We start from the raw sequence: 15009 nt of genomic DNA, 5'->3' as shown, positions 1-15009 counted from the left end.
TCTTGTATTTACAACTGGAAATTCACCTTGGGTAAATTAATAAAATTCTCTATTATATTTAGAATTGAGATTACTTACCTCATTCCATGAATGTAGCAATATAAACTAGATTCCCCGAAGTTTATCTTTGGTAAATGCCATGTTTATGCAGTCTCAATTCTATTTATTTACACTACTTTATGCCATCCTCTGCTGTGATTTCCGTGGAGAGCAGTCAAAAGAACCTGGGCGGGCAACTAGCAGAGATCACTTAATACATCTACTCAAATTCTGTGCTTAAAAATAGTACTGATTTACTTTTACTTTGCTTGAGTATTGGTACATTGTGCTGCTTTGAAACTTGTACTCCGGTACACTTCAGAGAGAAATATTATATTATTATTTCATTCATTTATTTCATTTATTCGACCAGCTGCCACTACTCAACAGTAAATTGTATAAAGTTGTTAAAACAGGCTTGGACCCTCTATTGCGTCAAATTGCTGCTTACGTATTAAAGCGAGACTGCGTTCCCGCAGCCGACCACCAGTCTCCGTGGCCACAAGTTGCAAATACAGGAAAAGGGTAAATGCTGAAGTGTAGTACAACAGTTGTACAAGTAGAGAAGAGTCATGAAAGTCGGCAAACTGACTCAGTAATGCAGTTACACAATAATGTTTACATATTTGCCGCCATTGGCCGCCGTGATCATAGCAAGGTTGTGAAACCTGTGGTACCATCCCTGAGTGCTTAGATGTGTTTTGTTCCTGATGAAATCAAGATTCCATTTGTGAGAGTAAGAGTTTGTTATTTCTTCTTTCATGTGACATAATTGAACTTTAAAACACCAGTAATGATAATCCAATGCTACTGCTACTGTGAGTACATTTACTCAAACAGTGTCTTTGGGTACAATTTTGAGGTACTTTTCTTGACTATTTCCACTTGCACCTTGAATTACCTTGTACTACTCTACTACATGTATCGGATTGGTGCGGTTCCTTTGCAGACACATACAGATTTTGCACGCCAAACATCTGGATCTTAGATTTGCTCAACAGTCTGCCTTAGCACCAGCCGGACTAGCTACCGGTAGAACACATGACGGACCACTGAATTTCACTTGAATTTTGGTTATAAGTGATGGCTGGATACCTGCTAAAGAAGCTGATAAACCGTTTCGCCAAAATCCATTTCTCTAGTCTTAATTTGCGCCCCTCGACACAGCAAACAAGGTCTTTCCCCCTGATTTCAAATGTGATTTATGACCACTCAGTGTCATTTCTGTGAAACTTTGGCCTTTCAACACAATATAGTTTACCCGACTATAAATACTTCACCTGCTTTGACCATCCTCCTCAGTTTCATTCTGTGCCATTGGGTGAGAACAACTGGCTGCCTCTATGAATAGGAGTCCTTGGCTTTGGGCTTGCACCAGCTGTGTGCGTACTATGCCTAAGGCAAATTTAACAGAGGTCTTACTCTTAATCTAATGCCTACACAGCAGAACAAAGGCTTTAAGCCTACGTAAGGACTACTAGTTGAACCTCACCTCACCAAAATGACAAGCTTTGACGGCGCATTTCCTTTTAGAAAACTGCAACTTGCTGTGTGCCTAAAAAGCACCGAATACTGTGGAGTCCCTCCACGGTATGGAATTGCAGAGAGCTATTATTAGATAAAGCGTCTAACAAACCGAAGACGAAGTTGAAGCTAACTAACTGCACTGCAGCTGAGATCCATTATGCTGGATTCAGTATCTAGAGGAGCAGCACTAAAATGGCTGATACTCAATGTGCAGTGAAGGTCAAGTCGCTTGTCTCTATAAATATAATGGTCTGTCCCCCGGGATGTTCCACACTGCTTGGCATTTCCACTATCTAAAGCTACACCGCGGCTCTGCTGACCGGCTCAAATCTGCCACGAATTTGCATGTGATTGAATGCCGCACATGCACCAAACTACTAGCAGGCCTCTAATGATATTATTAGTGGTGAGAGAGATGGGAGGGGGGAAAGACAGAGGGGACAACAGGGGTGGGGTGGGGGGTGGGGTGGTGTTGGCGGTGGTGGTGGTGGGGGGTGTTTATGAATGGAAGGAATGAGGTTTTCCTCTCTGCTGGCTGTAGTGGCTGTCATATGGCTGACAGAGATATATCGCTCACAGTGGACACTGAGCACTGCGCTCTGAACAAACGGCTGATGCGAACCCCAGTAAACCTTGCATCTCCCTGCCAACCCTCACTTCACCTCACTCGACGCATCATTAATTAATCTGGAAAAAAAAAAAAAAAATGAAAGAAACTTCCCCTGATTCACTTCTTCCATCAATTAACCCTCGTTTCATTTATCCGTCTCTTTTAAGTCAGCCTCTCAAGCCAGGCGCACTCTTGCCATTATCACAGCAGCACCTGAAAATAATCTGACATGATTGTGTGTTTCCATGGCGACCGTGCCGACGTCCGTTACAGTCTCCCGGTCCCTGTCTACATATATAATTACTACCACTGACAGCAGCACCCAGGCTGCAGAAACGAGCGGCGAAAATGGGCCCCATCCTCGTTGACCACGCAGTGTTACGGGTTTCACTTCTCCAACTAATACACATTCGAATAGAGCCGCTCACAGTGTGCGTTGGCATGAAACTGTACATTAAGAAAAGGTGAGTCTCCTCAGGGTCTGTGACGTAAAATGCTTCCTTCATTTAGGTTTAAACAGTTTGGCCATGTTCTTCCCCATACGTGCACATTAATCACAATATGACATTTTCTAATGCAAACTCAAATGCAATGTGCTCTCCCCCAACGCTACTCCCACAACATGTATGACATTAGACTGCAGCTGAGACAATTAGTTGATTGGATGATAGGTCGACCAACAGAAAATTAATCGGCAACTGTTTTGATAATCAATTATTTAGGTCACTTTTTAAGCAAAAATGCCAAAATAAATAAATAAATACATTCACTCAATCCAGCTCCTCCAGTTCCAGTTAAGATGAACTGTTTTTCTTCATCTTCTGTTGTAGTAAACTCAATATTTTGGTGGGGGTTTTTTTTCAAAACAAAACTCCTCCTCTGGGAAACTTTGAGGAGCACATTCCACTATTTCTCTGACATTTTCAGCCAAACGGTTCATCAGGAAAATAAAACGCAGATTAGCTGATAAGTCTTCTTTGGTATCAAACCACATATTTTCGGGTTGGACTAAAATAAGCTTTTTGAACACGTCATCTTCGGATAGCTGGGAAATTTGGAAGATCACATTTTATACTATTTTCTGATATTTTATGGATGATTCATGGAGAGAAAAACAAGTGCAATTAATCTGTACTGAAAACAAACTGTCATCGCAGCCCTGCATTAGATAAAAGTCTTCACTTATCTTTTTTGTTTGCTTTTAATTAAAATTTTAATTGTGTCTTGATATGATAAAATCCTCATGATACAACACTTCAAAGTCAGTATATCCCGTTGCAGCCAGCCCTTCCATCACCAAGTTTTAACATGTGAACAGGCTTTAAGATTGAGTTGTTTGTAAAATGCTGTTGAGCAAACACTGGTTGAAAATGGAATGAATGCGTTAAAAAATGTGCCAAAATCGCCTGCTGTCACTGAAAACTGGCAGCTGTGCTACATGTCCGATCCTCCACTGTGCATTTATCCACACATGATCTGCATCCTGCCATCTCTCTGTTGTTTTTGTTGTCGTTTGGGGGATCAGCTGCCATGCGCTGGGGATAGCCTGCTGCAGGGGGGGGGGGGGGGGGGGGTGCACGGACGTGAGAACCCCTTGCAAACCCCCCATTTGCACGTCATGGAACATTTGCGGAACAGGGACCTCCCACCTTAAAGGCGTGCAACGGAGAGAGCAGACACAACAGCGAGATCTGCCCTGCACTGAACTCAGCAGCTCAGGTGACGAGCACACCTACGGCTGTAGCGGACCGACGGAGGCGAAGGCAGACGGTCCCGGCGTGAAAGCCCCGGTAAGACCGCTTTGTGAAGCAGCGGGGGAAAGAGGCTTACCGGGCCCTGTGCAAACGCGCGGACGGCTTCGGAGCTCCGACGGGGGTTTTAGACGCTTTCCCTGGATCGTCCGTGCACAGCCGGGGCGCAGTTCTCCGCCATTCAGCCCGCCCTTTCGAGATGAGCCGCGCGGCCGTGGTGCTGCGGGGGGTGCGAGCGGCAAGGGGGCGCTGGAGGGACGCGTTACCTGAGATGATGCCTCGGGGGCGCAAGAGGTGACCCGATCCAATCGGAAGCGACAAGAAAACGTGACCTCTCCTGAGGTTACACACGAGCCCGGCGGACGTATCAGATCATTAAAAAAAAGCTTCATTCATTTGATTTGAACATTCTTTAATATAAACAAAAAAAACAAACAAACACCATCACGTTCATCATAAAAATCACACAAAACATGTAAAAAAAAAAAAAAAAAAGTGCAGAAAAACTGACAAAAATCATACCTCAAATCATGTTGTCATATTTCATAATGGATAAGGGTCACCTTTCTCACACACACCCTGTAATTTCATACTTATCAGGCTCGATCAACTTTTTCTGCACCTGAAGTTGACTTTTAGGTCCCAATGCAAAAAAAAACCCCAACAAACTATGAGCTAGAACATAAAACCTTGATTGTGTTTATTCTTGATTTCCCTGCATGAGCACTTTATAAACCCTTTTTAAAACCAAACTACATCTGACCGTGCTCGTGTTTTCTTCCCTTACCCGCAGACCTTCACCCAATTCAGGGCAGATACGCTTGATTCGTGTCACAGGTTGTTCTCAGTGATTTAAACGCAAGACGGCGGGTCCTCCTCTCCGCCGTCCAGCTCTGTCTGTTCCTCTTCAGGTGATCTGGTTTCCCTTTAAGTGGCACCTGTCAGCCTCAGGGTCCAGGCCCACTGGCATGGCATCTGGCTGAGGGACAGCTGGGGCAGGAGAACCTGCAGCCCGCCGGGCTCCACAGGCTCCCACTGCAGAGGCCCGTGACCGAGAAGCACCACCTTTTTTTTAGGACAAAAGGCAACACATGAACAGGGCTGACAGGTTGACAGAAAGGGGGCACGTCTCTATGAGGAACCAATCAACCTCATTTCCCAAGATGCAGTGCGGTTATCGGACGTTGGAGCAGGGTTTAAACCAATTTGCCGATGTATTGAGCCTTTAATTAAATACCGACCAGCCATTTCTTTCACCACTAATATGATGGAGGTTCCTCCCTGACAGCAGCTACAAAATAACAGTCTGTTAAACCCAAAACTAAACGGATTTTGTTTTTGCATTTAATCAGTTTATCACATATGAATCAATTTGTAAATGATATTATCAGTCAATTGTCAGAACATTAATTCGCAACAATTTCAAAATGTACAAGATCATTAAATCATCTTTTAAGCTATTATTTTTTCAGCTTCTCCAATCTGAGTGTAATCAGTCCATGATGAAAACAATTGTTAGTTGAAATCCTATTGTACGATGTCATAATGTAATTATTCATTACGAAGGTGCCTCGCATACCCAGAGTCATAAACTTTTTTTGATAAGGATCCCTTAAATCTGTTGTTTTAAACAACAGCGATCAGGATACGACGGTTTGCAGGTGAGAACTTGTCTGTGCTCTCTGGCGGAAAAACCATCTCATGGAGACCTTATTTCGAAATGACCTCAAACTCACGGTATCTTTGGCACTTCTATGCCTGAGTGTCTTGGTACTGATCAATTGCCATTTACACCAATGCCGATGTATCCGCAATATGCTAATAGCTAATAGACTCCCGGTCCCGCGTTAGTCTTACCTGAGTCTGTCCTCGTGTAACCGCAGGTTCACGTAGAATCACAGATCCATTATGGGGCCACTCCAGTAAAATGGCAAAGATGGCCTTTTCCTGTGGTCTGGAAGTGTACCTGTTGAAGATAAGGCCCAGTAATGAACTTTCAGAAAATAAAATACGTGAAAATTACACATCAATATATAGCTTTCTGTAGGAGCTTAAAAAACAGGATTAACAATATCCGATGGTACGACTCTGTTATGAGAAGGAGGACATTAAATCACACGCAGCTATAAAAAAAACTGATCTGAAAAGATGACACAGTAGGTCTCAGACCTATTTCTGTTGTGGTTCGTAATGTGTTAGTTAAACAAACACAACAAATTCCTGTATCATCATCATCAGTACAATCGCTTAGTACTCACTCATTCACAAAATATGTGTTTGATAATGCATGAATTTATCTGAGTAACTCCGCAGCTTCTGGAGGAATAAATTGTCTACACTAAGTGTGTATAAATATTTTGTGATGCAGCCTTTAGATTTTCTCACAGAAAGACTCTACTTGGTGACGGAAACGTTGCACTTATTTTGATACATGCATCCGGTGTCGGCTTGTTACATTGGTCACCGCAAAACAAACAGAACGTACTAAACACAAACAAGAACCCACCAGACATTTGGCGTGACGCTGTCGTTCTGAGCCCGCCACGCTGTCGTGTTGTAGATGGCGGCCCCGTTCACCCCCAGCCACTGACCCATCTGCCTCAGACGCTCCTCAAAGATCGGAGCGATTCGTCCGTCGTGTGTCGGACCAACGTTCATCAGCAGGTTTCCCCCACAGGACACAGTCTCCACTAATGTCTGAATCACACACACACACACATCAGAATTAAAGGTAAGTTAAGAGCACACAAAACCGTCACAGCAGAGACTGTGAACATCTACCAGCCTCTAGTCTTCGCTGACTTCGCTGTGTGTTAAGTGACACCAGGTTGGATTTTAGAGACAAGACTTTATGGCTTTACTGCACAGAGATTTCTTTACAGCTGGAGGGCGCTGTTCTTTCAAATAGGACGAAAAGCTTTCGGAGTAGAGCTGAAACTATTAGTTGATCAAGGAATTCTTCCATTGACAGAAAACTAACGGGCCACAATGTTCTCAGTCAGTTAATCATTTAAGTAATTTATGACCCAAAATGCCAAAAATGTACCATTACCTGCTTCTCAAATGTGAATATTTGCTGGTTTTTCTTAGTCTTCTATAATAGTAAACTGAATATCTTTGGGCTTTGGATTGTTGTTCATACAAAACAAAAAATTTAAATATGCTAACTTGGCTCTGGGCATTTTTCACTATTTTCTGACATTTCATTGACCCGGTCGCTTAATTGAGAAAATAAAATGCAGATGGAAGAAGAAATAATACTTGTTTATGTTCTCAAAGTTGAAATAGAAATAAACGGTAACAGGGGTAAACGTGGCGGAAACGTGGTCCTTACTTTAAAGAAAACCAAGAACCACTTGTGTAACTTTGGTCACCTCAACCAGCGTCTGCCTCTGGCTGTTCATTTTTGATCCTGGAAGCCGCAGTTAACAAAACAATCCCAACTCAAGGTCCTCTTTCTCGCTCGTTCCGGAGCTTTCAGCAGACTTCTGCCTGTTTCCAGAGTCAAGAGTGAAGCGCGCAGCTCAACTTTTCAGCCGCCATGGGCGAGAAGTCCATGAGGTGCTCAGAATAATGGAAAGTCCATCTGACCATATGATGGATTGAAGCCCCAGAACAAGTGAGTTAATTGACCTTTTCAACCAACGGCTGTCTCAATTATTTCCATTAATTACGGTATGTTAAGGTTATTACTACTAATTTGAAAAAAATCATGTTCTTTAAAAAAAACAAAAAAAAAAACAAAAAAAAAACAGCATGTTGCTTCCAGTAAGGCATTTAATCATACCCAGTGCTTCTGTTTTAGTTCAACAGTTCGGGTACGTGATAAAAAAACGCTGTAAAAGGTTAATGAGATTTTCAACTCTCACCGCCACAAGCTGCTCTGTGGTGAGGTAGTCACTGAGCGGAGCATTGCGCCTGTATCCCCAGGACTTTGTGTCAACGGTCATGCAGTTTTCCCATTTGTGTTTGAGCAGGTGTCCTGGCTGGTAGCGGTCGGAACAGGTGTAATATCCACCGTGGGTGCAGATGGAGCCAGAGCCCCAGCGATCATTTGTCACCACTGTGTCTCGCACTGGACTGTGAAAGACAAAACACATTGAGCTGAGTTTAGTTTTTGTCTTTTTTGGGGGGCGGGGGGTCAATAACATGCTGATTCATTTGCGATTATTATTTCCATTACCTGTCATTATAGAGCCAGGCTAGGAAACCTGTGCTGTTCCAGTATTTGTCAGGTGCATCTCCATCCCCATCAGACCACAGCACCTCTGGTTTGTACTTGACGATGAGCTCATGAAGCTCGGGCAGTGTTTTGCTGGCAGGAAAATAGTTTGTGGTGAAAACATTGGCAGCGTCCTGTTCAAAGAGCGGATTGAACCACTCAAAGAGGGAATGGTACAGCCCCAAACGTAGGTCACTGTTAGCACGGAGGGCACTCGCCACTTCCTCCACCAGGTCTCTTTTGGGTCCAACGTCCACTGCGTTCCAGTTCCAGGAATTTTTTGAGCCCCATAGCGTGAAACCTAAAAAACATGAAAATAGAACAGTTCATCCTCTACGTGGCTGAAAGGATGGCACTAATACTCCAAGTATGTGGAAACATGTCCTTGTTTTAGTCCTTTGAAAAACTATTGAACTTACAACAAATTATCTTTTGTGACAGTAAAGTAACCTGTCCTCAAGCAAAATATCCTGAGTGACAGGATGTCGGTCACGTACTGCACCTTCATGGTGTTTTGTAGTCAGGACGATGTACTTTGCTCCAGATGACGCAAAGATGTCTGTCCATTCTTTGGCATCAAAGAACTCGGCAGTGAACTGTGATGCAAAGTCTTGGTACTTGAAGTCTGGAGGATAATTCCTCCGCATGAAGTCAACATACGGCTTTAGTTTCTGCTTCTGCCAGTACCACCTGGAACAGTAAATGAATGCGAAACAGGCTACAGGAAGACGAGCCTCTCAATGGAGGTGAGCAATTTCGTTCTGGGATTTCACTCATGCATGTATATTTCCTGTATGTCAAATAACAACAGGTCACTGGTGGAAAGCGAAGGGGTTTTCTTGGGTTACAAATACAACATTTGTGACAAAAAAGGATGAAGCAAGGTGAGGAAAAAATACAAAATCACCCCCCGCTGGGCCTTATGTACAAAAGTTTTGACCTTTTGTCGTACATGGTACAAGGAAATGCTGTGTATTAAATAGAGACATGTTAATAACACGTTATGATACCATATATAAAACCCTAAATATCATGTTATAACAACCCTGTAATCAGACGTGGTCGACCATTTGAGTTGATTATTAGTCTATAGTTTTTATGGATGAATAAACTGAACATCGAGATGTTATGATAACCCCAATTTTTTAGGTTTTAAAAAATAAAATGTAATTAATTTACTTCTGGAGCTTTCAGTCATATCACCTGATCTTCATTGGCAGATGGCGTTTACCCAGTTGACTCATTTGCATTTGTAGATTTCTGTTTCTATTGTATTGTCTACTTCCACGTGCTTTAAGCACATCTTGATCTCGAAACAGCAACTGAGAAAACAATCTCAAAATCACCAGGACCATTTAGTAGCTGTTCTGGAGCTGTTGATCATACCACATGACCTTCATCATCAGCAGATGATCAGATTTGAACCTAAGACTTTAGAAACAAGGGCGTCCTAAAAGTGCCCAGAAAAAAAAAATGGAAAACTGAACATCTAAAAATCCATGACAACCGTAAAACTATCTGCTGATGAAGATCATGACTGAAAGCTCCAGAACGGCAACTAAATGTTAGATTGTTTTCTCAGCCCGTTTCTTTTTTTTTAAGTGCTGGTTTAAACAAATCAAATCTGACAGACTGTTTCTTAATCACATTTAAGGAGATAAATTAATAACTTTTACAAAAAACGTAATCACCTGATCAATTTTGTTTATGATCGTAGTTGCCTGTAAACTTTACAGACAACCCCAGTTGTCATGTCGTAATATGTGGAAGTAACTGCTGGAAACGGGGGAACGAAACTCACCAGAACCACTCGCTGCCGAAGCTCGGGACAGAGAAGACCCCCCAGTGTAGGAAGATCCCAAATTTAGCCTGATCGTACCACTCTGGTAACGGCCTGGAGTCGATGGATTTCCAGTTCGGTTCGTATTTGACTCCGCTGGTGCGGATCAGCGGCATCGACAAGAGCAGAGGAACGACTGCTAAACTTCCCATCTCGGGTCGAATCACCGGGCGTGATCAGGTGACCCGGGCTTGGCTGTCACGTGATAAACCACACAGCTGACGGAAAAAAAAAAAAGGAAAAAGAAATCACGTGAAAGAGCCAAAATGTCAACATAAGCCAGTACGAACGGGACTACTCCACCGAAGGCAGTGTTAGGAATACGTTTTAGCGGGAGACCGTTTCGGTTTTGCGCCGCTGGAGACGTTCGATCCGTTGTTCGTTGAGTCGCCGTCGCGTTCCGACCAATCAGATTCAAGCGAACGCCGCCCTGCCGGGCAACACTGCGCTCTTGGATCTCGCGCGCCGACGAACTCACGCATGCGCATTCCGTTTTTCTTTCCGGAAGAAAGGGCAATGTTTTGGTTTTGAACGCTACGCTGTCCACATGCATGGCTACGTTGACTGTCACTGTCATGTCTCTGCGGGGGATTTTGACAAGGTGTGAGCATTTTTGAAAGGACGCAGGTAAATGTTTTATCTTCTGAATATCTTACGAGGTGGTAACCTTGACTCTTGTTGTTGTCAGGACGTGGAAGAGGTGATTGAGAATTCAAAAAAGGTGAGCCATCTCAGCTAAGGAACATTATTCAAAATAGTCATTATTGTGTGTGTGTGTGTGTGTGTGTGTGTGTCGGAGTAATTTCTTTGCTATTTTCCTAAGGCTGGATTGTTGGCGCTATTAGCTGTGGCAGAGCATGCTGGGGAATTTGACAAGATTATTGCGCTGTCGCAGAGGTAACTTCAAGTATAGTTACAAGATAAATCGAATTTAACGTGATGTGTGTACTGAACTTTTCCCCTTTTCTTAGGTTTTCGGGTTTTATTTTCCCCTGCTTAGGAGTCCACCCTGTTCAGGAAGTTTCCCCAGAGCAGCAGAGGAGTGCTTCTCTGCAGGTAGGATCGACTTTAAAGGGTCGGTTTACCCCAAATCCCCCCCCCTCCACACACACACACACACACACACACACACACACACACACACACACACACATTATCTTACTCACTTGTAGGAGTCTAACCAGGCAGGTAGTTTGTTTGAGTTTATCCAAATTCTTCATACGCATTATGTTTGCATTTGTTATCTAATACTGTCATTCTGTTTTGACATATTGGAATTTTACTGTTTTTATTGCACGTTTGCCTATCCTGAAAAGGGATCCCACCTCTTTTGCTCTTCCTGACGTTTCTCCCTTTTTCGCTATTAAATTGTTTTTTCCTTATTTGTACTGTGTGATTGTAAAGCTCTTGTAGGCGAATTTGTGTTGAGCGATTTTTGGGCTGTAAAAATCAAATGCACTTGACTTGAACAGAATTCTCTGGTGCTCACAGCTTCGAAGAAATCAACACTTCTCTTTGGAAACAATGTCCACATTACTTGGATAATCCACAGAACGACCTGTCAGCACTTAAAATTAAAGTAGTTCCAACGATTTTATTTTTCATTGATTATCTAGAGTAACAACGACGGGATTGTTTAATCAAATTTTTCAATGCTATGAGCGTCACACAATTCTATTCATCGCCATTGTGTTTGGATGGGGACATAAATCTCCGATACTGATATGTCAAAACCTGGGATAATAAAAGCACAGCTATCTGCATGGCTCAGTAACACTCGAGGTAAGTAAGACTATGTTTTTTTGTTTTTTTTGTAATTTACGTTAATAAACCCTTTTTAAAAGGCACCACTACAATTTATTGGATTTTTTATGGTTTCTTCAGTCGTCATGCTACAATATAAGAAAAGTTTTTTTTTTTCTGTCTTGTCTGCAGGATCTAGATGCTGCTTTACCCATCATAGAGAAATACAAAGACCACCTTGTGGCTGTTGGGGAGGTGAAGATTCAGTGTCTCTGTTGTGACTTGAATAGCAGTTTTCTGTCCGGAATTTCTTTCTCTTACATTCATGTCACAGTTAATTCTTTTTCCTTTTTTTTTTTGTTACAGGTTGGTTTGGATTTTACACCCAGATATGTCAGCAATGAGACTGATAAAGACAGCCAAAGGCAGGTCCTCGTTCGACAGGCACAGATAGCCAGGGAACTGGATCTCCCTTTGTGAGTCATAAATGATATTGAGCCTGTGAGCCTATATTTAAGAAAATGTCAGGAAAAATGCCAAATAGTGGTGTTTAAATCTGATGGCATACGTTAGGGATACTGTCCTACAGTTGAAGTTGAACAATGGCATTTTTCCAGTGTTTACAAGCAGATTATCTAGAATTTATATATAAATACATAAATTCACGTCATATTAATATAATATTCTCATGCAATTCTGCCTTTTTAATCAGTGTCCTAAAATCCTCTAAAGACTTACAGTAGACTTAACTTTAGCCAACATACTTCCATAATATCTGTTTTTCTGTGTGTGTGTGTGTGTGTGTGTGTGTGTGTGTGTGTGTATGTGTGTGTCTGTGCTTTATTTCTAGAAATGTTCATTCACGGTCTGCAGGACGACCCACCATCCACCTCCTCAAAGAGCAAGGTAAACAGATGCGTTTAGGTTCTAGGTTTACCTGTGGATGAATCGTTCACTTGAATATTAGAGAAGTGAACTGCAGTTCCTCTGAAATGTCACTAGGTGTCGAAAAAGCCTTGCTTCATGCTTTTGATGGGAAACCGTCCGTTGCAATGGAGGGAGTCAAGGCTGGATATTTCTTTTCTATCCCACCGTCCATAATACGGAGTGAACAGGTACAGCGTAGCACCTGATCGTGTCAAATTCATACACTGCATCTAAACCCAACCTGCTTTACAAATTTCCCTTCAGAAACGCAACACATATACTGTTATACTCACATATTCTTATTTGTCATTTATATGTGTAAACAGACTAAAATGTTTTACTGATATAATTACAAATTACTTGAATGTCTTTGCTGTTTGAAGAGACTGACAGTAGTTTAGTTGTGTAAATGTTCACATTCAGACAGCACTGACATGTTGACTTTGGTTTCATTGGTTGACTTTATCATATTAAATGTTAATGATCGATGATGGTTTGTTTGTGTTTTTTCTTTTCCACCAAGAAGCAGAAACTTGTGAAACAGTTGCCATTAGAGAACATCTGTCTGGAAACTGATTCACCTGCTCTGGGTCCAGAAAAGCAGGTAAGATATTTATTTTTTTTCCCTCAGATTAGTTTAAATGTGCTGAAATCCAAACCCAGTATATTTGCCAGTCATTGGTGAGTGATAGGTGATATTATTCATATAATCTTGAAATCATTCATTTAAGTTCTGGCCAGCATATTCTTATAATGTCAGGAGGATGTTTTTGCGAAATGACCCGAGCATTTCCTTTTAACATCCATATTTTAATACAAACAACTAAAATCTGCTCTTGTATTTTTCAAAGGTTTCTGTCTAACCCACTCATGTCATATCCCTCTTGTTTTTTTTCTCCTGATCACAGGTGAGAAATGAGCCAAAGAACATCTCAATCTCTGCCGAGTACATCAGCAAGATCAAAGGAGTGTCGCTGGAGGAGGTGATGGAGGTGACGACACAGAACGCTCTGCGACTCTTCCCGAAGTTAAAGTCGGCCATCAGACCCTGACACAGCCCTAGAGGTTTCTTTCATCGGTCTGGAATATCTAGATTGACATACCCACAGCTTTCTGTTACCGTTGTGATCTTTTTAAGTAACTTAATGTCGACATCCGACAAGGTGCCCTGCAGTGTAAATAAATCAAAAAACAGTGGGTCAGTCGAGGTGAGAGCCATTCATTTAACTCCATTTTGGATATTCTTAAATAAACGAAGATGGGATAACAATTTAGCACTCAAGTTCTGTATTCTTCGTGTGCGTGATACATCTAAATCACCCAACAATTCATAAACACCTTGTCATGTAACAAATACAGCAGCTTACTGACGGCAGTCACACATACTGTAATTCATTTAACCATTCATGTCGTTGTAACGTGAATAATCATGACATGCCGCCGTTTTCATTTTCATGTTGCCCATCAACTGATCTAAACAGAGCAGTGATATCATTAAGTTGGTCCTTCCCCTGGTCACTTGCAGTGTTTATTTTAGTGTTATTGCTCTTTATAATTAAAAGGTGATTCATCATTCACCTAACATCGACTGCCAAAGCCAAACTCTGATGGGCCTGGATAAGTCACAGTTCACAGTTGTATGAGATATTGCTGCTTTCAAGTGCTGTATCTTTGAGTACTCAAATTGCATTAAATCATTCAGGAAATGGTTTGACAAAGTTTCACCCTTCAGTTGAGTACTTAGAACGCGTCTCCCTGCCTCTAAAGATCCGCTAACACAGCTTTTAACATTTTCACTTTTTTCAGCTGAAAGATTCAGTCCCTTGCGAGTGGGCAGCTCAACTACCAGCAAGTGCTGTCATAAAATATACAGTAGCCGTATTGCTCTCGAAAACCTCAGCAGTGTTAAGAAACAAAGCAGAAGTTGGAGCAGTGATTCATGTTCTTAGTGTAAGCATAGTTAATTATTTTCCAGGAACCTGAATCTTATCCAAGTACACTCAGTTGGCAGTTTATTAGGGACACCTTAGCTAAAACGTGTTCAGTCTAACACTATAAATCCTGCCTTCAAGATGGTTACAATGTTCAGTTTTTATTGAAACTGTTTTAGAGAGATGTTGATTCAGCTGTATGGTCATTTTGGAGGACGTACTTTGTGGTGCTGTTGAACTGTACTGTGTAATACTGACAGGTATCCTACTATTTGTCTATATCAAAGAGGGGGGGCTAAGAAACAGCAGCACTTCTCTTTATATTGTTCTTGTACTTAAGAAACTCGCAACTGAGAGTATTTCTCAGTACTTTAATGTTGCTATATTTTGAAAATAAAATTAACTACTTTTATTTTGTC

General features: G+C 41.9%; 3 protein-coding genes across 4 annotated transcripts; 2 read left to right on the top strand and 1 right to left on the bottom strand.

The window, feature by feature from the left end:
- Positions 1-2498: 2498 nt before the first annotated feature.
- On the top strand, positions 2499-4322 carry LOC120795396. Its single transcript, XM_040137317.1, has 2 exons — positions 2499-2640; positions 3702-4322. The coding sequence occupies exons 1-2, from the start codon at positions 2525-2527 to the stop codon at positions 4195-4197; spliced, it is 612 nt and encodes a 203-aa protein (XP_039993251.1). The 5' UTR covers positions 2499-2524; the 3' UTR covers positions 4198-4322.
- A 78-nt stretch (positions 4323-4400) lies between these two features.
- Positions 4401-10444, bottom strand: fuca2 (alpha-L-fucosidase 2). The gene is made up of 8 exons (XM_040137314.1): positions 10314-10444; positions 9951-10207; positions 8652-8839; positions 8111-8450; positions 7797-8007; positions 6434-6624; positions 5785-5893; positions 4401-4992 (listed from the first exon to the last, which is right to left on the bottom strand). Exons 2-8 carry the CDS (start codon positions 10139-10141, stop codon positions 4855-4857), a joined length of 1368 nt encoding a protein of 455 aa, XP_039993248.1. The 5' UTR covers positions 10142-10207; positions 10314-10444; the 3' UTR covers positions 4401-4854.
- LOC120795395 (putative deoxyribonuclease TATDN3) lies at positions 10233-13933 on the top strand. 2 transcript variants are annotated; one of them, XM_040137315.1, is made up of 10 exons: positions 10233-10590; positions 10678-10710; positions 10813-10886; positions 10961-11045; positions 11925-11987; positions 12099-12208; positions 12583-12638; positions 12735-12847; positions 13183-13263; positions 13568-13933. In XM_040137315.1, the coding sequence occupies exons 1-10, from the start codon at positions 10537-10539 to the stop codon at positions 13709-13711; spliced, it is 813 nt and encodes a 270-aa protein (XP_039993249.1). In that variant the 5' UTR covers positions 10233-10536; the 3' UTR covers positions 13712-13933. The 2 variants fall into 2 exon arrangements, with proteins under 2 accessions (XP_039993249.1, XP_039993250.1); XM_040137316.1 differs by having other exon boundaries at positions 10234-10590; positions 13186-13263.
- Positions 13934-15009: the final 1076 nt, after the last annotated feature.

This window comes from Xiphias gladius, chromosome 10 (genome assembly GCF_016859285.1).
Source record: "Xiphias gladius isolate SHS-SW01 ecotype Sanya breed wild chromosome 10, ASM1685928v1, whole genome shotgun sequence".
NCBI classification, from domain to species: domain Eukaryota; kingdom Metazoa; phylum Chordata; class Actinopteri; order Istiophoriformes; family Xiphiidae; genus Xiphias; species Xiphias gladius.
This window is presented reverse-complemented; position numbering and strand designations above follow the sequence as displayed.

Coding starts and splice junctions, on each gene's coding strand:
- LOC120795396 (XM_040137317.1), top strand. CDS start 2,525: ATGGGCCCCATCCTCGTTGACCACGCAGTGTTACGGGTTTCACTTCTC. Junction 2,641..3,701: donor AAACTGTACATTAAGAAAAG/GTGAGTCTCCTC, acceptor TTGGGGGATCAG/CTGCCATGCGCTGGGGATAG.
- fuca2 (XM_040137314.1), bottom strand. CDS start 10,141: ATGGGAAGTTTAGCAGTCGTTCCTCTGCTCTTGTCGATGCCGCTGATC. Junction 8,451..8,651: donor GACTACAAAACACCATGAAG/GTGCAGTACGTG, acceptor CATGTTTTTTAG/GTTTCACGCTATGGGGCTCA. Junction 8,008..8,110: donor GCCTGGCTCTATAATGACAG/GTAATGGAAATA, acceptor TGTCTTTCACAG/TCCAGTGCGAGACACAGTGG.
- LOC120795395 (XM_040137315.1), top strand. CDS start 10,537: ATGCATGGCTACGTTGACTGTCACTGTCATGTCTCTGCGGGGGATTTT. Junction 10,711..10,812: donor TGATTGAGAATTCAAAAAAG/GTGAGCCATCTC, acceptor TATTTTCCTAAG/GCTGGATTGTTGGCGCTATT. Junction 12,848..13,182: donor CCATAATACGGAGTGAACAG/GTACAGCGTAGC, acceptor TTTTCCACCAAG/AAGCAGAAACTTGTGAAACA.